The sequence below is a fragment of the Bos javanicus genome, chromosome 16, assembly GCF_032452875.1.
Source record: "Bos javanicus breed banteng chromosome 16, ARS-OSU_banteng_1.0, whole genome shotgun sequence".
In the NCBI taxonomy this organism is placed as follows: domain Eukaryota; kingdom Metazoa; phylum Chordata; class Mammalia; order Artiodactyla; family Bovidae; genus Bos; species Bos javanicus.
This window is the reverse complement of record NC_083883.1, coordinates 37,012,997-37,036,169: the sequence shown is the minus strand read 5'-3', so window position 1 is coordinate 37,036,169 and position 23,173 is coordinate 37,012,997. Positions and strand designations below refer to the sequence as shown.

Here is a 23,173-nt window from a genome sequence, read left to right as displayed (position 1 = left end):
AGGTCCCCTGCATTGAGAGCATGGAGTCTTAGCCACTGGACCACCAGGGAAGGCTCAGTGTGTGTTTTAATATTATAAAAACTTATAAATATTTTATTTGGAAATTATTTCTAAATGTTGATGTACTAGTGTAATTGGTAGACTTTAGTTTTGATAAAATGATGAAAGGAATCACAGACTAGGACTCAGAAGATCTGGGGGTCATGGCCTTCCAGCTCTAGGAATTTGAACCAAAAAACTTCCTGACCACAGTTTTCTTACCTGTGGGGAAAAAAAAAAAATCACAATAATGCCTCACTACTATATAAGGCTGTGAGAAAGATAATATAATAACCTAGTTGAAAATACATGGTGAGCTGTACATGCATTAAACTTATATTCCTTTTTTGCTTTTTAAAAAATTAATTTTATTGGAATATAGTTGCTTAACAATGTTGTGTTAGTTTCTGCTGTACAGCACAATGAATCAGTTATAGATTTCCTTCCCATTTACATCATCACAGAGTAGAATTTCCTGTGCTATGCAATAGGTTCTCATTACTTATATATTTCATACATACTAATGTATGTATGTCAATCCCAATCTCCAAACTTACATTCTTTCTAAAAAAATTTTATTGGAATATAGCTTCTTTACAATGTTATATGAGTTTCTCCTATACAGCATGACCTTATTTACAAAGCAGAAATAGAGATACAGACGTAGAGAGCAAATGGATGGATACCAAGGCGGGGTAGAGGGGGATGGGATGAATTGGGAGATTGGGGTTGATGTATATACACTATTGATACTATGTATAAACTTACATTCTTTCAACTGGTAGTATATAAGCAGTCTGTAGTACAGTCACACCAACAGTATATAGAAACGAACTACTGATATTTAATGACATGGATGGATCTTGAAAAGATTTCTAGTGAAAGGAATCAGACAAAAGATAGCATGCTGTGTGATTCCATCTACGGAATATCCTAGAAAAGACAAAACTCCAGTAACAGAAAGTAGTTCAGTGTTTACCAGTGGCTGGATTTTGGGAAGGATTTGACTACCAAGGGGTGTAAGGGAACTTGAGGGTTGATGGAACTATTCTATGTTGTGATTATGGTGCTGGATGAATGACTGTATGCTGAACACAGAAGAGATGACTTTTATTATATGCAAATATACCTCATTAAAAAGAAAACATGGAAGGGAAAACCACCAAAGGATAAAATGTGACTTTATTCAGATTAAACTCATTATGTATTGAAAAGCCAAGCACAGTTTCTAGGCGTAGCTGGGTCCAGTTTCAGCAGCTCAGAAGGATGCTTAAGTGTAGAGATAATGCCCAAGTTATCTTTCCAGAGGCCCATAATATATCCATATGTGACTTTAAAATTCTGAGTAGCTTGAAAATCAGTATTCCATACTTATGCATGTGCTCAGTCATTCAGTCCTATCCAACTCCAGTTCTATGGGCTGTAGCCCTACAGGCTCCTCTGTCCATGGCCTTCTCTAGGCAAGAATACTAAAGTGAATTACCATGCCGTCCTCCAGGGAATCTTCCTGACGCAGGGATCGAACCTGCGTCTCTTATGTCTGCTGCATTAGGCGGGTTCTTTACCACTAACACTATCTGGGAAGCCCATTCCATGCTTATACTCAGGGTTAAAAGGGATTGGGCTGGGAACTTGAAAGCAGGGTTAGGATGGGAGATGGGGATTGACGTATACAAAACAGATAACTAACAAGAACCTACTGTGTAGCACAGGGGCAAAAAGAAGGTATAATCTGTTTATAGGACATTTATTAAATTAACCTTAAAATGCATTCCAATATACAGTCAGTAGGAACAGTATTTGACTCCACTTATACCTAGAGCAAACAAATTCATAGAATCAGAAAGTATCTTGTTAGCTTCCAGAGACCAGGGAGTGGGGACTGATATGGGGAGGGGAAATGGGGACTTAGTGTTTAATGGGAACAGAGTTTCAGTTAAGGAAAGTGAAAAATTTGGAAGGTGGTTGTTGGTGAGATTTACACAGCAATGTGAATGTAGTTGGTGCCACTGAACTGTACAGTTAAATATGGTTAAAATAGTATGTTTTATATTAAGGGACTTACCACACACACACACACACAAAGAAAAACATTTTAAAAAGCAGGCATCCAGACTTACAGAAATCTAAATGATTCTGCTCCTTCATCCTATTATTTTGGTGTTTCGAAATCTCGTTCTGCATATTTGTGTGATCCTGGAAGGGTGGTTGGTGGTTTGAAGAATAAATACAGGGGTTTGCTAGTGGTGGGTGAAGCAGGGGCAGAGAGAGGTGAGGTGCTAAGAGAGGAGGGAAAAACACACTGTTTTTATTCTAACACTGTTTCTAAGGAGTGTGAAGCCATTTGCTTTTATAATCTAACTGCTAATTTTTTCCTTCTCTAGGAGTTTCTTCCATTTGCATGTTCCTTACATTTTCTTAGAATTCCACCTTAAAACAAACTGAATGTACTTATGGCCAATATTTCCGCGCCGAAAAGTTTTGCTTAAACGATGACACACTGCAGTTGGAGCCTGCTCACCCACATCTGGAAGCCACATGTCAGCAGCAGCTGTATAAAACCAGCAGCCCAGCAGACATAGGGTGACAGTTTTTGCCAGAAGCCCAGACGGCATGGACCTCACTCTTCTGTGGGTGCTTCTGCCACTGGTCACCGTGGCTTGGGGACAGTATGGTGACTATGGGTACTCCTATCATCAGTACCATGACTACAGTGACGATGGGTGGGTGAATCTGAACCGGCAGGGCTTCAGCTACCAGTGTCCCCACGGGCAGGTGGTGGTGGCCGTGAGGAGCATCTTCAACAAGAAGGAAGGTTCCGACAGACAGTGGAACTACGCCTGCATGCCCACACCCCAGAGCCTGGGGGAGCCTACGGAGTGCTGGTGGGAGGAGATCAACAGGGCTGGAATGGAATGGTAAGAGCCAGCGCGCTGCACACGGCTGGTGAGGCAGCAACAGACCCCTCTCGCTGGGGGAGGCTTGACCCTCAGGGAAGAGAGCTCACTGGAGACTGGGCAGATCCTACCACGATCCTTTCCATTGCATGCTCCGGGTGTGGCAGGGTCGATGCTGAGCAGACCACTTTACAGGACAAAAACTCACGATGGGGCAGAGGAGTGTCCATGGCAGATGGACTTCTCTGTGGCTCTCAGTTTGGTCCAGGGACTAGTATGGCTTTGTGAAACATTTACTAGTTTGCCAAAAGATAAGTACAGAAACTGAAAGTCTTTATGAAACTTTGTAGCAATTCAATTTTGCTGTAACATCCAAGTGGCACTTTAGTACGGTAATAACTTATTCAGACTATCTTACAAAAAAAGTATTGGTACCCAATAGATTGGGGAAAATAAACAACAGAACCTTCACTACAGTTTGAGAAATATTGATTTAAGGCTAATGAGTGGGGGAGAGAGGTCAAAGAAATTTAAGCCAAGAGAAGTGAAATGAAATGGCTTTTTGCCATCCCAATTAAATGTGCCCTCTCAGTTTTGAGTACCAAGGTCCTTCTCTGTCTGCATTTAAAATGGATTTCATTGCTGGGAAATAGTTTACTGAAATCTTTTGGGAGAAGTCTTCTCATTCAACTGGGTTCTGCAATGGTTAATGACCCAGAAATGGCCTGAGCCTGTGTCTTCACTGTGGAGTGTGACTGTCTCACACTAGTACTCGGTCAGAGCCCATCCCAGGAGCTATGCACTGTGAGGCCAGTTAGCAGCCTGAGTGGAGGCAAGGCCACGGAGTGGGTTGGGGGAGAGGGTGAAGGCAGACTCAGGGGGAGGCTGGCCTGGGGAGGAAGAAGCCCAGCTGGCTGGTTGCTGCTATGGTAACTGTGAAGAGGAGATTCTACTGAGGGGTTTCCATGGGCATGTGGTGGATTGGGGCTTAGGGGTGGTCAAGCACAAAATTCTGAGTGTCACTCCACCAGCACAGAGATGAGAGGTCAGGAGAAAAAGACTGATGGTTGGAGGAGCCAGGCAATAAAGAGGACTTCTAAGCAATAAAAACAGCTGTCATTGATTGCTTAACCCAACCAAGCACCATGCTGAGTGCTTTAAATCTAGAAGTCACTTTATGGGTAGATAAACTGAGGTCTAGAGATCAGGGGTTTCCTCAAATGGAAAATGGTCGATCCAGGATTTGGATCCAGCGAGTTTCAGCTCCAGAGCATAAGTGCTTAGCCATGGTGATGGGCTACTTGAGAGTCTGCTGCCCCACTGCATGGGCTCAGTCAGCATGGGTCAGGGTGGTAGGGACTGGACTCAGGGCAGTTCTTCATCCTGGGAAGGGAGGGCTCTGTAAGATGACAGCAGAAGCTAGTCCTGGAGGGATGGGGTCAGCTTGATTACTGCCAGGACTGAAGAGGGGCTCAGCCAGCCTGCAAAAGGGATGGGGGTAACGGTTCACAGCTGCAGGTGGGGGCCCCTTTATCAGGCCTTATTCATCCATCCCCACTGCCTCCAGCGAGCATATTTAATTATCTAAAACCCTTCCAGACAGATGGCTGACTCAGAGTCCAGCCTCACCTCAATGACAGTCTCCAGTGGCTTCCCGTAGGCAGGCCATTGCCTGGCACAGAGCCTGGGGATGACCTAATTACAACTGTCTGTCTAGTCCTCCAATTTAGGGGACCAGTAGATGGGTGTGGCCCCTTTCTAATGGCCCCTTTTAGAGCCACACAAAACAGCACTCAGATGATTTTTTAAATCCTAAAGGAAGAGCTGGACTCTGAATCAGGAGGCCTGGACTTGGATCCTGCTTCTGAAGACAACTTGCCTGGTGACCTTGGACCATGGGTTCGGCTCTTTAGGCTCCCACCTCATTTGGAAAATAAGCAGTTAGACTGCCTAATCTTGTAGGGCTCCAAGGCTCCTAATCTCTGCTTGGCTCTGAAAATACAGCTGGATTGTTCTTTCATTCTGTTGATCTTTGTGTTTATCCCTGCTAGGGAGAGAAGGCAAATTGTGTTTGGTTTCAAACTTGCCAACGTGTGACTTGTTTGTCATTAACTCCCAAACTATTTGAAGAAAAGCATGAGAGGGAGTGCAAATTATATGATTTTGTTTGGCCAATGGGAATCAAATGAGAAGCGGACAGACACAATCTCTCTTCCGCCTTCACTTCCTCCACATTTTTGATTGTGCAGAGTCAAATGATTTTTTTTTTCTTTCCTCCTTTCCACCCTCTGTTGTCTCCATCTCCTCCTCCATTAATCACAGAGTTAAAAAAAAAAAAAATGTACAAACGAAAACCAGTAGGACTCAGCTGCCCCAGGACTGATCCCGATTACCCCAGAGGCACTTCTGTTAGATGATTATTGCTTTTAGTTTAGGCTCCAGTCTCGGTGAAAAAATCAGGAGAGAAATTGTTCATAAACTGGGGAGCAATTATATCTTCCCGTTGACTGTGGGTTCTTAATCTATTCTGGGGGAAGAGTTGATAGTTTTGTGCAATATGGCTGCCTTGTATAACTACATTTGCTTGCAAGCTTAGTTTTAAAGGGGGTGGAGGAGTCTCAAACACAGATATAACAAAAACACATAGGATCTGCTAAAGATTCTTGTTAAATGGAGCACAGTCTTTAAAAATTGCTTTTGACATGTCTGAGTTGACTTGTAACATGGCTGTTTGCTAGGGCTTCTCTGTTGAAAAATCACATCTTTAGGTGCCAGATTCTGAAGTGTGCATGCTGGCCCCTACTTACAACTGCTTGGAGGCTTTACCTTGGTCCCATGAGTGGCATTTTGCCATCTCAGAGCATGCCCCAGTTGTTCTCAGGGAATCTTCTCAAACTTGGGTTGACCCAGGCTGTGGGACATGTGGGTCCCATGTGGGACAAGGTGAAGCTAAAATCTGTTAGCGAGGCTGAGCTGGAGTGTGGTGAGAGGAGCTCTGGTTTTAGAATCAGGAAACTTTGATTCACAGCTCCTTTTCCTATCGTCTCTGAGCGCTGTGGTCTTGGGCATTCAATTTCTCATTCTGGAAAAAAAGTGTAATATGCATATTGCAAGCTGTTAGGGAGAAGTACTGTCATGCTCACAAGCTAAAGTGCAGGAGAACTCTAACACAAATCTAAAACAAATTCCTGGCACATCATGGGCAGTCAACGAAGATTTTGTGAATCTGTAATTTGACCAGGCTGATTAAAGAGGCAAGTCAGCTTTACATGGAGTCTGAATTCAGAAGAACATTCAGTCTCCTGGCATTTGCTTTTTTCCCAGGTCCTCAAAGAATTCCCAAGGAGACATTTCAAAATGGCAGCTTGTTTTGGAACTGACTATTTGAATTTAATAATTCACCAAAGATAAGTCACGTGATAAACAAGAGGAAAGCACATTACTTCCACCACGTTCCAAAATCATGAGCTACTCCAAAAGCATATCTATATTAGTATACATTTTGGCAGTTTTATCCTTGGCTAAAAGGTACAGGCCCACATAAGAGCATATGAGTCAGCCTGTTAAGCTGAAGTAGCCATAGATAAAGGTACTACCTCAAAAATATAAGAAGAAGTTGCAATAGCATACCCAGCACAGTATATGCCATTGTCATCTTTTAAATAAGAACTGTCAGTGAACCAAGAATAATCACAGTTACCCAGAGAACTTCCTAAAGATCATCACAAGAAGTCAGTAGGCCATCCCATCAGTGTTAAGCAATCATGAGGAACTTCATCAGTGCCAGAGGGGAGAAGAGTAGCAGAGTCAAGGTTATAACAACATGAATGAGTGGTGCGAGGAACAGTTAGCCAAAGGACTTCTTGTGAGGTGAGACAGCTGACTGAGAAATGTTCAGTGTGATGAGAATTCAGGAGAACTTCTACTGAGGTACAAAAATGGTTAAATGGTTCTGTCTCAAACCTCCACTCTCAGTCCTCAAGTTTTCTCATCAGTAAAATAGGAGCATTGGGATCCCCTGTGGCTCAGATGGTAAAGAGTCTGCCTGTAATTGGGACACCTGGGTTCGATCCCACACAGGAAGATCCCCTGGAGAAGCGAATGGCTACCTACTCCAATATTCTTGCCTGGAGAACCCCATGGACAGAGGAGCCTGGCAGGCTTACAGTCCATAGGGTTGCAAACAGCTGGAAATGACTGAGCAACTAACATAACATATAGGGACTAGAATAAGGGACAATGAGGTGTTGAGCCTTATAATCTAATATGATTTTTATGCTTTGAAGGGCTTCTTTACTTACAGGATATTGATTAATTCTGGGAAGAGGTTTTAAGGGATCTGTTTGAATCTTGATGTGTAGTGGGCTAATTTTCCTGATATCAGTTGGAGATTTTGCCACAAAAAAGGTGGTAATTGATTCAGTAGAAGCAGATGATCAGTTGTTTCCAGAATCAGCTCTAGTACCATCAAGAGCAAAACAAATAAATGTCAAAGAGTCACTTAATTCACCTGGTTGGCTGCTTTGATGACTACTGTCAAATTCTAGAATTATTTTCTCCTTTTAGGAAAAAGTCCTGTATATTTCTTTGGCTTTCCTGGTGGCTCAATGGTAAAGAAACCACCTGCCAATGAGGGAGACACAGGTTCAATCCCTGGGTCAGGAAGATCCCCTGGAGAAGGAAATGGCAACCCACTCCAGTATTCTTGGAAAATCCCATAGACAGAGATGCTTGGTGGGCTGTAGTCCAACAGGTCACAGAGATTTGGAGATGACTTAGTGACTGAGCATGCACTCGCACCCGTATACATCTCTAAGAAGTCTTCACCTAATAAATGGAAGGGAAAAGAAACTCAGGGGAAAAGGTATGTGCCTCTTAAAAGGCCTAAGCAAAAGGGAATATATTCAGAGACAGAAACCTCATGAGGTTTATTAGAGATTTCCCGCTATTTGAATTGTTTTAGTACTACAAGGCAAGGGCTGATTTAAATAGTGCAGTTGAGTACCCAGAACGTGGCTCCAGTGTCAGTTAGAACTGGAAGAGATTCACCCCCAACCTGGACAAATTTTTTTCAAGCCATTTAAGAAGGATGATTGGGAGGAGCTCCTTTTGTTCCCAGGAGTCTAGTCATTGAGGACTGGGAGGATGTTGGAAAGGTTGATTAAAAGGCTGAAGGCAACTAAAGCCCTTAAATTTGTAGCAAATTATTTTCCAATGTCCTGACTTTTTGCAAAAATAGCAGAAACTTAGAGGAAGGGGTTCACTTAGGGGCCTTCATTTGCTGAAGTTGAAGATTAAGAATTTTGGCAGTCTTCCTTTTAGGTAACTCATCTAAAGTAAGAGAGTGCTGGTTTATTAGGTTAACTGAGTCTGGAGTGGACAGTTTTGTATTCCATGCTGGTTCTTTTTACTAGAAGGGAGAGGTCCCGGATCAGCCTGTTACTAAGCATAGAGTTTAGAGCTACCCAAATGGAATCAACATCTGGAGAAAGATCAGAATTTGCTTTAAAAATAATCTGAAGTCAGTTGTAATAGTCATAAACACATTCGTGAAATTTTTGTGTGCCAGCCTGAATTTTGTTCCAATCAACAGGCTTTAGAAAAGCCCTTGTAATAACTCAATGAATATGCCTAGTGATTGCCTGAGCCTGGACACATAGTAAGTTAGTGTGCTGGTCTTACAGTTGTAATTCTAGAGACCTTTTAGGAATTTCTATATTAGCTATTTTCATTCGAATTTGGGCGTTGTCTTCACTGACAAGCATATGAACTAGCTGATATATGTTGAAGAAACCAGGTTGATAAGTTTGAATGACTAAAGTACTCAGCAAATCTATGAGGATCTTCAGTTACTTTGGGAAAAAGTTTGTGGCTTGCAGTTTAGCTTTAGTCCAGGAAATATTAGAGATTAAGGGTTGAGCCTCTGGGTTCCCAAAAAGCTTAATTTGAAAGGGACAGTTTCTGATCAGTTCAGAGGAAAAGAGAATGGGGAGACCTTCAGAGAAAAGAGGAAGCCTGGCGAGAGAATCAGTACTGGGGGATTGGGGGTCTATATGAGATATAGGGGCTTCCCCAGGGCTTCAGCGGTAAAGAATCCACCTGCAATGCAGGAGTCACATGAGATGCAGGATTGATCCTTGGGTCAGGAAGATCCCTGGAGGAGGGCATGGCAACCCACTCCAGTATTCTTGCTTGGAGAATCCCATGGACAGAGGAGCCTGGTGGGCTACAGTCCGTGTGGTCACAAAGAGTCAGACACGCCTGAAGTGACTGAGCACACAAACACACACAGGAGACAGGAGGTGTAGACGGCAAGATAGAGAAGGAGAAAGATGGCACTGAGGGTGGGTCCTGAGCAGGGGGTGCCGAAGGAGACAGACAAGGTGGCAGAGGTGGAGTAAGAGACAGAGAAGCCGAGGAAGAACCGAGGCTTTGGGAGCCATGTTATCTTTCTTTGAACATTTTCCTCAGTTAATCTGAACATTTTACTTTGCAGAGATGCAATTTTAGTCTCCTGATAATATTTGGAAGCCTCAAAATACCCATCAGAATAGGCTTTTCACTTAGCTTTGGAAAATTTAGAGCGATGGCTGTCCAATTTGGTTTTGAGAAAAGTAAGCTTAGGGATTTCAAAAGTTCCCCCAGAATGGTCATTGGTATTCCTAATTGCCTTTCGTTAGGTCAATCCAATTTAGTTAGACGTAAACATGAAGAATAACCTTGGTTTTCACACATAAAATGGACCAGGATTGTTGTAGGGAAGGGGTACCCTCAAAATATTTAAATAACTGGGATCCTATTTTCTCAGAGCTGTTTTCTCTTGAGTAAGAGAATTATTTTCAAACAACTTAGCTCGAATAGCCCATACTGCATGCAGGTCTAGTATCAGCCAGTTCTAAGACAGCAGTCTGGCCCCAAAGAGACAGGAAGCTACTCAGCATACTTCCAATAAGACAGCCCCCCTTTCCTAAAGGCATGCGCTGATGGCCAGCCAGTTCCAGCTGTATCAGTCTGATTTCAAAAATTGAGTCAAAGTGCCAAATAAATATTCTCATAGGGAAACAAGGTCTTAACCAGAAAAGATGAAACCTTAAAACAGATCCTGAATAAAACCTGGAAAGCTTCAAAATGCAACGAGGGTGAAGCTCAGATCCAGGAGAAAGATTTGCTTAGAAATCTCAGGGTCAGTTAGAAATGCAGTGAGCATCTACAAATTCAATGTGGGTACCACATCTGTTTGCTCACAAGCCTCAAAGTGATCAAGGATCTTCACTGGATCCCCCAGTGGAACACCAAAATGTTGACTTAAACAGACTGCCAGTTATAGCTCCAGAAAACAATGCATTTGGTTGGCGTGAGCAGACAATTACAATCTGGGGTCTACGACCATGGTGAGGCATGTGCAAGTCCCTACAAAATGGAGAGAACGCTTTTGTGGGGGTAAAAGGAGTTGGGAGGTCTACAGTAAACGTAGAGTCCATGGTTTTTCATTGGTTCCCTTGTGACAAACTCTCATTGGCTGAGCAGCATCACAGGGTATGAGAGCTCCCCCTTCTGGTCCATCTCCTGACTATTTAATTGAGATTTCTATTTCATTCTTTAACAGTGGGAACTCAGTTTTCCACAGTGTAATTCTAATTGAGACCAAGGTCCTGTCTAGTACAGAGCAGTCCTTTCTGATTCATTATGCTGGTCATTAAGTACACACTGTGCTCTCCTGGTTTTCTCAGATCAGCTCCTCTACACCAGTGTCTTTCACCTTCTGCTTTCCAATCTGCTTTATGTTTCTTGTGGTGCCTTTGTCCTTACCTGGTTTGTATTTTTATAGTTTCTTTCCTTCAAAATATAAGCTTCATGAATATAAGGAGTTTGTCTCATTCACCACTGTATAGAATATTTTTCAGCACTAGAATAATACTGGCACATTGTGGGACCCACTAAATATGTAGTGAAATATCAAATGAGACTGGTTAGGGACTTCTTTGACAGTCAGCGGTTAAGAATCTACCTTCTTAACCGCTGAGGGTGTGGATTCAATCCCTAGTTGGGAGCTAAAATCTCACATGCCTCATGGTCAAAAAACCAGAACATAAACAGCAAGAGCAATATTGTAACAAATTCAATAAAGACTTTAAAATAGTTCACATTAAAAAAAAAACCCAAAAAACCTTAAAAAAAGACTAGTTAGTTCATTGAGCAGCCCAAATTCCAGCCAATGTCCTTAGCGCCCTCGATGAAGAAGCCTGCAGATCTTCCTGCACAGGAAACCACTTTGGTTACATTTTTAAATTATTTTATTTTATTTTATATTGTAGTAAAGCTGATTTACAATGTGTTAGGTTCAGGTGTACAGCAAAGTGATTCAATTACATATATATATGTAGATAGATAGATAAATAGATACATTCTTTCTCATTTTTTTTTCCATATAGGTGATTACAGGATACTGAGTAGAGTTCCCTGTGCTATACAGTAGATCCTTCTTGATTATCTGTTTTATTATAGTAGTGTATATATGTAAACCACAGACTCCTAATTTACCCCCTCTCCCCACTACATATATACAATGGAATACTACTCATCCATGAAAAAGAATGAACTTATGCCATTTGCCGGAACTTGGAGGAACCTAGAGATTATCATACTGAGTAAAGTAAGTCAGACAGAGAAAGACGAATAACATATGATATCACTGATATGTGTAATCTAAAAAAAAAGTGATACAAATGAACTTCTTTACAAAACAGAAACAAACTCACAGACTTCAAAAACAAAGGTGAGAGTTAAGCAATTGAAAAAGCAATGAAACAGGTATGAAGTATAAGTGCTATTACCCTAATTTTAATTGATATGATGCTATATAATTTATAAAATATTCCTCATTCATTTGCCTATTTATTCACTGCTGCTGCTACTGCTGCTAAGTCGCTTCAGTCGTGTCTGACTCTGTGCGACCCCATGGACTGCAGCCTACCAGGCTTCTCTGTCCATGGGATTCTCCAGGCAAGAACACTGGAGTGGGTTGCCAGTTCCTTCTCCAATGCATGAAAGTGGAAAGTGAAAGGAAAGTCGCTCAGTCGTGTCCAACTCTTAGCAACCCCATGGACTGCAGCCTACCAGGCTCCTCCATCCATGGGATTTGCCAGACAACAGTACTGGAGTGGGGTGCCATTGCCTTCTCCCTATTTATTCACTAACAAATACTTATTATCACAAACTTTGCCAGACTCCAGGAATATGAAGATGAATAACATATAGTCTATGCCCCTGAGTTACTCATGGTCTAATCTTATTTGAGCTTCACAATAATACTGCAAGGCAAAATTACTATTGGGTTGGTCAAAAAGTTCATTCAGTTTCTTCCATAAGATGTCTCTAGTAGTGCTTAGTTGTTTTTTAACTTCACTTGAAACAATTTTGTTAGGCTGTATTGTAACAGCTATCATATCAGTGTGGATTTAAAAAATATATATCAAAATTGGTAAATTTTTGTTCAGCCATTTTAATATTGGAGATGGAAGAAGTAAAGCAACATTTTTGGCATATTATGCTTTATGATTTCATGAAAGGCAAAAAAAGCAGCTGAAATGGAAAAAAAAAAATTGTGCAGTGTATGGAGAAGGTGCTGTGACTGATTGAACATGTCAAAAGTGATTTGTGAAGTTTTGTGCTGAAGATTTCTCATAGGACATTGCTCCATGGTCAAGTGGACCAGTTAAATTTGATAGTGATCAAATTGAGACATTAATTGAGAAAAATCAATGCTATACCATGTGGGAAATAATCGACATACTCAAAATATCCAAATCAAGTGTTGAGAATCATTTGCACCAGCTTGGTTATGTTAATTGCTTTGATGTTCCATGGAAGCTAAACAGAAAAAAAAAAAAAACAAACAGAAACCTTCTTGACAGTATTTCCTCATACGATTCTCTACTTAGGCGTAACTAAACCATTCCATTTTAAAAACAAATTGTTATGGGAGATGAAAAGTGGGTACTGTACAATAATGCAGAACAGAAGAGATAATGAGCATTTAAAATGAAAAAACCATCAACCACACCAAAGCCCAATCTTCATCCAAAGAAGTTGATGATGTATATATGGTGAGGTTAGAAGGGAGTCCTCTACTATGAGCTCCTTCTGGAAAAATAAATGACTAATTTCAATAAGTACTGCTACCAATTAGACCAACTGAAAGCATCACTTGACAGAAAGTGTCTGGACTTAGTCAACAGAAAACCCATAGTCTTCTATCAGGATACTGAAAGACTGCATGTTTCTTTGATGATCAGGCAAAAGCTGTTACAGCCTGGCTGGAAAGTTCTGATTCATTCCCCTATCCACCAGACATTGTACCTTCAGATTTCTATTTACTTCAGTCTTTACAAAATTCTCCTAATGGAAGAATTTTCAATTCCCTGGAAGACTGTAGAAGACACCTAGAACAATTCTTGGCCCAGATGTAGCTTCTCCTTCCATTTAATTGCAAATATTTATGATAACAGTAATAGTAACAACCACTACCTTTTCTGTCTTTTCATAACATACTTTGTATGAGGCTCTGGGGTAGACACTTAACATATAACATCTTTTTAATCTTCATGCAATACTATCAGGCCTGAAGTTGTCATCCCCGTTTTGTGGCTGTGCTGTGCTGTGCTTAGTTGCTCAGTCATGTCTGACTCTTTGTGACTCCATGGACTCCAGTCCACCAGGCTCTTCTGTTCATGGGGGTTCTCCAGGCAAGAATACTGAAGTGTTGTCATGCCCTCTCCAGGGAGTCTTCCCAACTCAGGGATCGAATCCAGGTTTCCTGCATTGCAGGCACATTCTTTACTGTCTGAGCTACCAGGGAAGCCCCCATTTTTGTGGAGGTAGGCATAAACATCAGCAGAAAGAACAAGATGGGACATGGAGTCATTCTGTTGGGGCTTGAGAGAAATATCCAAAACATGTAAAGCTCCTTTGAATAGGTAAACTTGCCCCCAAACTGATGTGTCTTTGTCCCTTGCCATTTCATTGCCCCACCATCCCCAGCCAGTTTCTTGTTTCTCATCTTTGTCTTTAGTACCCGTCTATTTCTTCCATCCAACGTCTGTACCATTGTGATGTCCCTTACCAGTACAGTTGTCTGGAAAGCATTCCGGACCAAGTACAGCACCTGTCATAGAGTAGGTTCTAATGAATACTTGTTGACCTAACAAATATTTTGAAAATCTGTGAAGCATGTTATACATGTCTTATAGCAACTCAAAGAATATTCTGGGGAAAAGAGAATTAACAGGAGTCCAAGCTGGCATCCCACTCCAGTACTCTTGCCTGGAAAATCCCATGGACGGAGGAGCCTGGAAGGCTGCAGTCCATGGGGTCACTGAGGGCCAGACACGACTGAGTGACTTCACCTTCACTTTTCACTTTTATGCATTGGAGAAGGAAATGGCAACCCATTCCAGTGTTCTTGCCTGGAGAATCCCAGGGACGGGGGAGCCTGGTGGGCTGCCGTCTCTGGGGTCGCACAGAGTCGGACACGACTGAAGTGACTTAGCAGCAAGCTTTACTCTAAAAGAATGAGTCTTGACAAGGGTGCCCACTCTCACCACTACTATTTAACATAGTTTTGGAAGTTTTGGCCACAGCAATCAAAGCAGAAAAAGAAATAAAAGGAATCCAAATTGGAAAAGAAGAAGTAAAATTCTCACTGTTTGCAGATGGCATGATCCTCTTCATAGAAAACCCTTAAGACTCCATCAGAAAATTACTAGAGCTAATCAATGAATATAGTAAAGTTGTAGGATATAAAACCAACACACAGAAATCCCTTGCATTCCTATATACTAATAATGAGGAAATAGAGAAATTAAGGAAACAATTCCATTCACCATTGCAACGAAAAGAATAAAATACTTAGGAATATATCTACCTAAAGAAACAAAAGACCTATATATAGAAAACTATAAAACACTGGTGAAAGAAATCAAGAGGACACTAATGGAGAAATATACCATGTTCATGGGTTGGAAGAATCAATATAGTGAAAATGAGTATATTACCCAAAGCAGTCTATAGATTCAATGCAATCCCTATCAAGCTACTAACGGTATTTTTCACAGAACTAGAATAAATAATTTCACAATTTTTATGGAAATATAAAAAACCTCGAATAGCCAAGCAATCTTGAGAAAGAAGAATGGAACTGGAGGAATCAACCTGCCTGACTTCAGGCTCTACTACAAAGCCACAGTCATTAAGACAGTATGGTACTGGCACAAAGATAGAAATGTAGATCAATGGAACAAAATAGAAAGCCCAGAGACAAATCCACACACCTATAGACACCTTGTCTTTGACAAAGAAGGCAAGAATACACAATTGAGAAAAGAGAATCTCTTTAACAAGTGGTGCTGGGAAAACGGCTCAACCACTTGTAAAAGGGTGAAACTAGAACACTTCCTAACACCATATACAAAAATAAACTCAAAATGGATTAAAGATCTAAACATAAGACCAGAAACTATAAAACTCCTAGAGGAGAACATAGGCAAAACACTCTCTGACATAAATCACAGCAGGATCCTCTATGACCCACCTTCCAGAATATTGGAAATAAAAGCAAAAATAAACAAATGGGGCCTAATTAAACTCAAAAGCTTCTGCACAAAAAAAGGAAACTATAAGCAAGGTGAAAAGACAGCCTTCAGAATGGGAGAAAATAATAGCAAATGAAGCAATTGACAAAGATTTAATCTCAAAAAATATACAAGCAACTCCTGCAGCTCAATTCCAGAAAAATAAACGACCCAATTAAAAAATGGGCCAAAGAACTAAATAGACATTTCTCCAAAGAAGACATACAGGTGGCTAAAAAACACATGAAAAGATGGTCAACATCACTCATTATCAGAGAAAGGCAAACCAAAACCACAATGAGGTACCATTTCAAGCCAGTCAGAATGGCTGCGATCCAAAAGTCTACAAGCAATAAATACTGGAGAGGGTATGGAGAAAAGGGAACCCTCTTACACTGTTGGTGGGAATGCAAACTAGTACAGCCACTATGGAGAACAGTGTGGCGATTCCTTAAAAAACTGGAAATAGAACTGCCTTATGACCCTGCAATCCCACTGCTGGGCATACACACCAAGGAAACCAAAATTGAAAGAGACACATGTACACCAATGTTCATCGCAGCACCGTTTATAATAGCCAGGACATGGAAGCAACGTAGATGTCCATCAGCAGATGAATGGATAAGAAAGCAGTGGTACATATACACAATGGAGTATTACTCAGCCATTAAAAAGAATACATTTGAATCAGTTCTAATGACGTGGATGAAACTGGAGCCTATTATATAGACTGAAGTAAGCCAGAAAGAAAAACACCAGTACAGTATACTAATGCATATATATGGAATTTAGAAAGATGGTAACGATAACCCTGTATGCGAGACAGCAAAAGAGACACAGATGTATAGACCAGTCTTTTGGACTCTGTGGGAGAGGGCAAGGGTGGGATGATTTGGGAGAATGGCATTGAAACATGTGTATTATCATATGTGAAACGAATCACCAGTCCAGGTTTGTGCATGATACAGGGTGCTTGGGGCTGGTGCACTGGGATGACACAGAGAGATGGGATGGGGAGGGAGGTGGGAAGGGGGTTCAGGATGGGGAACACATGTATACCTGTGGCGGATTCATGTCAATGTATGGCAAAACCAATACAATGTTGTAAAGTAATTAGCCTCCAATTAAAACAAATAAATTTATATTAAAATTAAAAAGAAAAGAAAAGAAAAATATCCGTGGAAAATACATGTTTGTGTTCGTGTAAGCTTAATTTTCACAAGATACATTATCTAAAATGAAAAATAAATAAATAAATAAAAGAATGATTCTCCCTTGGTGAAATTTAAACCCTTATCACCTGCATTGGGAGAGCAATGTTGGGGAGTAAGAGGTTGAGCCACATGGTCTTCTAGTCACAGGGAGTGGCCACCAGCCTGGACGATGGGAAAAGTTGCTTTTATTCCATCTTTGTCGTGGAGTTGAAGACTGGCTAGCAGACCTGGAAACACAGTTTGTGGAGCTGGAAGAAGAGACGAGCACAACCGGCCCATCCATTTGATGGGATTCTGAAAGCTCTTCACCAAGTTGATGCTACTTTCCTTACTCAACCCAATGCCACCTCCAACTTGCTAAGAGTCTGGGTTTTCTGTGAGTCTGGACCGAGACCAGCAGAGACTGGAATGAGAGACTAAAACTTCACAGAGAAGTTCACTGGCAAAACCAGACACGTGAACAGCTTCCCATCCTGGCCACTGTCACTGAGCCTGACCAATGGCCCTGGACCCAGGGAAGGACACAACAGCAGGGAGAAAGCCTGACTGGAGAATGGACCAGAAAGCAGAAGGACAATCATGGAGCAACTTTTTGGGCTCCCTGAGAGTTCCTGAACAGGAGCTCTGGCCTCAGGAATATCTGAGTTTGGATCGTTGCTCTTCCTGTTTCTATCTTGGCCGAGAGCTTTGCAGGTGTTATTTCACTTGATTCTCACAGTGACCTAGGTGAGACTCCACATGGAATGTGAAGGTCACAGCTAGGTCCAGAACTCAATGCCTGCCAATCCCTCAGCAAGGACTCTTTCCCCTGAATCCTGTTGCTTCCACATTTTGCTATTGTGGATATAGAAGAAAGTTTTTCCGGGGTGATGGCCCTGAGAAAAGAGAAATCACTTTCATAAAGGCCATTTTCTCAGAAAATGTCCATGACCATTGTTGTCAGAGGAGGAACAACTGCCTGGTGATTTGCCTTCTAGAAAGTTTCCAGCATCAGGTGGAGCAGGGCTCACAGTGCTCGAGTTTGTGAATCTGAGCCTCCAGCCTTCAAAGGGTTGATGAGGAAGAATGTCTTTTCAAAGGGAGAGGAGAAAGTCCAGATGCAAGGAACCCCAGGGCCCTCAGACTCTGAGGAAATGTTCTCAGGGAACCTGTGCCTAGGGCTCAGCTGGGTCCTATTATCCTTTACCAGGAAAGCTGCAGTCTTGGGCCCATCCTCTTTTCTGCAGACCATTCAAGAACAACAGTCATGCACTGGGCAGTGAAGCAGAGCCTCAGGGATGTCTTTTCCACAACTTAAAAAAAAAAATTGAATTTGAAACACTTTAGTAATGCAAGCTTTGTCCAACTCCCCCTCCTTCCCCTCCTGTTGATAAGCTGCCTTCATTCCCCTTCTCACCTGCCTGGCTCCTGTGTTTGGAATCCTGCAGTTTGTGGGCAAATCTTTAGGTGGATCTTATTAAGTACTTTTTGAAAAGGTGATTGAAAGGGAGAGGAGTGGAGGTGAGGAATGCCCCAAACTAGATTCGTTTTGCACCCTCATCCTGGAGTAGGCTCTGTTCCTGAAGGAGAAGGTAGAAGTGGGAAGATGTACCGCTCACGTGAGTTTCTGAGAACTGCTTGCAGAAAGTTTCAGGGTCCCTCCTGGATTTGAATGATGGACTCTTACAAGTGCATTCTGGGGGACTTCCCTGATGGTCCAGTGTTAAGAGTCCATCTTGCAGTGCAGGCAATGAAGGTTCAATCTCTGATTGGGGACCTGGCATGCCACATGCTGTAGAACAATGGAACTAGCACATCTCAACTGGAGAGAGTTATGTATGAAAGTGAAAGTGTTAGTCTCGATCAGTTGTGTCTGACTCTTTGCAACCCCATGGACTGTAGCCCTCCAGGCTCCCCTGTCCATGGGGTATTCTCCAGACAATCATACTGGTGTGGGTAACCATTCCCTTCTCCAGGGGATCTTCCTGACCCTCCTGAGTGATTAAACCCGCATCTCCTCTTTTGCAGGTAGATTATTTACTATCAGCTACAGAGTTGTGTATGCATTGCTTCATTTGGTCTTCACAATAACTTTAATAACTACATACTGTTATTATGCCCATTTTACAGATGAGAAAACTGAGACCTTTAGAGGGTATGAAGCCTGTCAAAGGTGATACAGTCAGGAATGGTTGGAGTAGCAGTCCAGCAACATAGCCTGTGCTCTTAACTACCCTGCTAGACTGCTTCTACATGAGTGTGAAAATGTCCCCTTACAAAAATCCAATTCTAGAAGGGATAATTTCATCACGTTGGCCACACACACAGCCAAGCTCCAGTACAGGCTCACTCTACCAAAATGTGAAAGCAGTGGGACAGAAACTGGGGGAGGCGAGCTCTGTTTGGTTAACTAGCTTTCATCATATGTCCTTGGGCCCTGGGCGTGTAGTGTCCAAATAATCTTCACAAGGCAGTGTTATTTTAGGTGGCGTTTGAGAGAGTGACACACACACACTTCCCATATAGGACTGTGGGGTCAGCTGCCTGGCTGGCAGCCGGCAGAGAATTCATGGAACTTGGATGGGCTTCACAACTGGTACCGAAACCATTCAGCTTATCTTGTTACATTTATTTTTGCTTATGGGAACTTACCATCATGGGAATGCGTCCCTGTGACAGTCTGAGTGCCCAGGACAAACCAAGACAGTGGAACAACAGTTCCAGGAAAGCCTGGTTCAGTTCTGACAGGGCTGATTTAGAGGGAGGCAAACTTTTAGTGATGGAGAAAGATCACAGAGAGTACCAGTTTGCTGCACCATCACTCTTTGGACACATATGAGCTTGGTTTACAACTCTTAGAGCTTTCTATTGAAGTTGCATCTCACTAGCAAGGCTAGAATTAGGATAGGATAAACCATTGTGGAAAATCAGCCCCCAAGGCTACCCTTCAGACCTTAGTCATCCATTCCAACTGTATGGATTCCTGAAATGTACCAGGTGCTTTCAAAAGCTGAGATATGAACAATGGTAGAGCAAAGAAGGCTAGGTCATCAATGGGCATAGGTCTCAATGTACATCTTAACTTGCATTATTTATATCTTATAGCCGAGCTTTCAAAGGTTTGTCACAACTTCTTGCAAGTCCTGGGAACAGGGAGTTCGAGCCAATTTGCCTGTTGACTGAGTAACAAGCCCATTTCTTGATTTTTGTTTCAACACAGAGATTGATACAGAATAGTGAGGAGGTACAAGTTTGTTGGATGAATGGATAAATAAATACATTTGAATAAGTCACGTCCAACTCTTTTGAGACCCTATGGAGTATAGCACACAAGCTTCTCTGTCCTTGGGATTCTCTAGGCCAGAATACTAGAGTGGGTTGCCATTTCCTTCTCCAGGGGATCTTCCTGACCCAGGATTGAACCCGGGTCTCCTGAATTGTAAGTGGATTCTTTACCTTCTGAGCCACCTGGGAAGTCCTTATTTGAATCTGATCAAACTAGATAATAAATATATTTCATGTCTTGTCAGGAAGCATCTTTTTTTTCCCCATTCGTTATTCATTTATTCATTCATGCTTATATATATATATATATATATATATATATATATTCAAATACATATCTACATATGATCCAGAAGATCATTTCCAATAATTAAAAAGAACAAAATGAAGTTCGGTCACTGATGGTTTTATAGTTTGTGTGTCAGCAAGGTCTCTCTCACCTATCAGCACTGGGTACTTATTCTTAATCTATTATATTTTCTGGAAACTTATCTTTACTTGGAAAGCAGGGATGTATTCCAACTGCCAGGTAGTGACACAGAGACAAATTCCTGCTCTGCTTCCTCACAAGAGGGAACAGGATCAATGTCCAGGTGGGTAAAAATGCAGAAAAACAGAGTTAGCTAAGACTCACTTTGGAAAAGCTTTTGAAAGCTTTCAGGGCTTCCCTGGTGGCTCAAGGGTAGAGAATCTGCCCGTTCTTAAGCAGAAGAAATGTTTATTTGAAGTTCATCAATCCGTTGTGTTTTTCCTTGTCTTCATTTTATTTCAATTCAGAAAAAGTGAATTATATTATCTTTTATTTTGAACGGCATGAATAATACAATCTTGCATTTGTAAAAATTCTAGATGCCTCTGTATCCATCCATTTATGCATTCTTCCATCTAACAACATATTCTCAGAGGTCTAACAAGAGCAGAGTTTCCCAATTTTCCTCCAGTTGAAAGATTTTGAATCATTTGAATTTTAACGGTGAGTATATGTCATTCCTACCAATAAAACAAAGTCTTTTTTATTTGCATAAAATAGAATAAATTGTAAGGAATCTAGGTCATTGAAAGAGTGGCTTGGCTTAGTAACTGGGTGTTGAGGTCTTGGGGAGGGGGTGAATTTGTGCACCATTGTGTTAGCTTATTTGGAGTTTTCTCTTCTCTTCAGGTACCAGACATGCTCCAACAATGGACTGGTGGCAGGGTTCCAGAGCCGCTACTTCGAGTCAGTGCTGGATCGCGAGTGGCAATTTTACTGCTGTCGCTACAGCAAGAGATGCCCATATTCCTGCTGGTGAGCCTGGCAGCCAAACGCAATCCCTTTAGGCTACTGGGACTGGAAGGTAGCCTGGGGGGTGTGCTTTGGTCCACATTTCTAGTTTCAGATAAGCATAAGCCATCACAAACAAGTTTTAAATATAGCAGCTAGTCTATAGAAGGGAGAAGGAAATGGCAACCCACTCCAGTGTTCTTGCCTGGAGAATCCCAGGGACAGAGGAGCCTGGTGGGCTGCCATCTATGGGGTCGCACAGAGTCGGACATGACTGAAGTGACTTAGCAGCAGCAGCAGCAGCCTATAGAAGGGGATGGATAGATGAAAGAAAAGGCCAGAGTAGTATTCACACTGGGAGGGACCTTACAGGTCATCAACCCAGTGCTCCTACATCCCTCTTTTGGTAGAAAAGCAAAAAAAAAAAAAAAGAGCAATAGAGCAAAAACGTGACTTGCCCCAGACCAGCCAGCTTATTTCATGGTGGTTCACCTCTAAGCTGAAGTTTACAGACTCCTGTTGCAGTGCTCTTTTCTGTCTCTATCATTATAACTTCTCATCACATCCAAGGACACTGGACATATCTGGGACCCTATGTTTTCTTGCAGGACTTCTTTTGAAGATCCAGCCTTTTTCCAGGTCAGAGTGCCAAACATAGTATATAATCATAGACTTAAAAAGGACCTGGCCTTTGAGTATATATAAATTCTGATAACTTGCATTGGATGTTGACAACACAACTTGTCCCAAGTTCTTCAGTCTGGAAACAAGTCAGACATTTCTACTTAGAACAAAAGAATAAGTGTCAACATTTGAAGGTTGACTCACTCAAGTGACATATCTCTCCACAGTGTGATGTGATGCTTGGAAAAACAGCCTTGTGGGTCACGCTTATTCTCTGTAACCAAACAACTCCACAGATGCTCAAGTAGGGCACAGTGTCTCTAGGGACAGGCAGCACTTTTCTGTTTGAAGCAGTGATGAATGGTAAATTCAGAGCTCAAAGTCATCTGAGAGCAGAAGCTCTCTGATGGGGAAGGACTTCAGCCAGCTGTCCAAAATGCCTCCATGCTCTTGTTGCTCAGTCGCTCAGTCATGTCTGACTCTTTACGACCCCATGAACTGCAACACGCCAGGCTCCTCTGTCCTCCACTGTTTCCTGGAGTTTGCTCAAATTCATGTGCATTGAGTCAGTGATGTTATCTACCCATCTCATTCTCTGTCGTCGCCTTCTCCTCCTGCCTTCAATCATCAGGGTCTTTTCCAATGAGTTGGCTCTTAGCATCAGGCAGTGAAAGTATTGCAGCTTCAGCTTCAGCATCAGTCTTTCCAATTAATATTCAGTGTTGATTTCCTTTAGGACTGATTTACTTGGTCTCCTTGTAGTCCAAGGAACTCTCAAGAGTCTTCTCTCCAGCACCTCAGTTTGGAAGCATCAATTCTTCAGCGCTCAGCCTTCTTTACGGTCCAACTCTCACATCCGTGCATGACTGCTGGAAAGTCCTTAGCTTTGGCTTTACAGAACTTTGTCAGCAAATTGATGTCTCTGCTTTTTAATACGCTGTCCAGATTTGTCAAAGCTTTCCTTCCAAGGAACAAGCATTGTTTTTTTTTTTGTTTGTTTGTTTGTTTTTAATTTTGTGGTTACAGTCACCATCCACAGTGATTTTGGAGCCCAAGAAAGTAAAATCTGTCATTGCTTCCACTTTTTCCCCATCTATTTGCCATGAAGTGATGGGACCAGATGCCTCCATAAAGCTGGTCTTACTCCACCATGGTTGGTGAACAGACATGACTAGGGTGTAGGTTATAACTCTGAAAGTTCCTGAATCCGAGACCTAAATGGTCTTACATTCAGGGTAGAGTAGC

General features: G+C 41.9%; 1 protein-coding gene across 1 annotated transcript in view; it reads left to right on the top strand.

The window, feature by feature from the left end:
- The first annotated feature begins 2,559 nt into the window (after positions 1–2,559).
- The window catches only part of DPT (dermatopontin), a 36,628-nt gene continuing 16,014 nt past the window's right edge, over positions 2,560–23,173 (top strand). The window contains exons 1-2 of the mRNA XM_061382541.1: positions 2,560–2,957; positions 21,203–21,328. Coding sequence (XP_061238525.1) covers positions 2,653–2,957; positions 21,203–21,328 — 431 coding nt within the window. The 5' untranslated portion in view covers positions 2,560–2,652. The remainder of the gene's footprint in view (positions 2,958–21,202; positions 21,329–23,173) is intronic.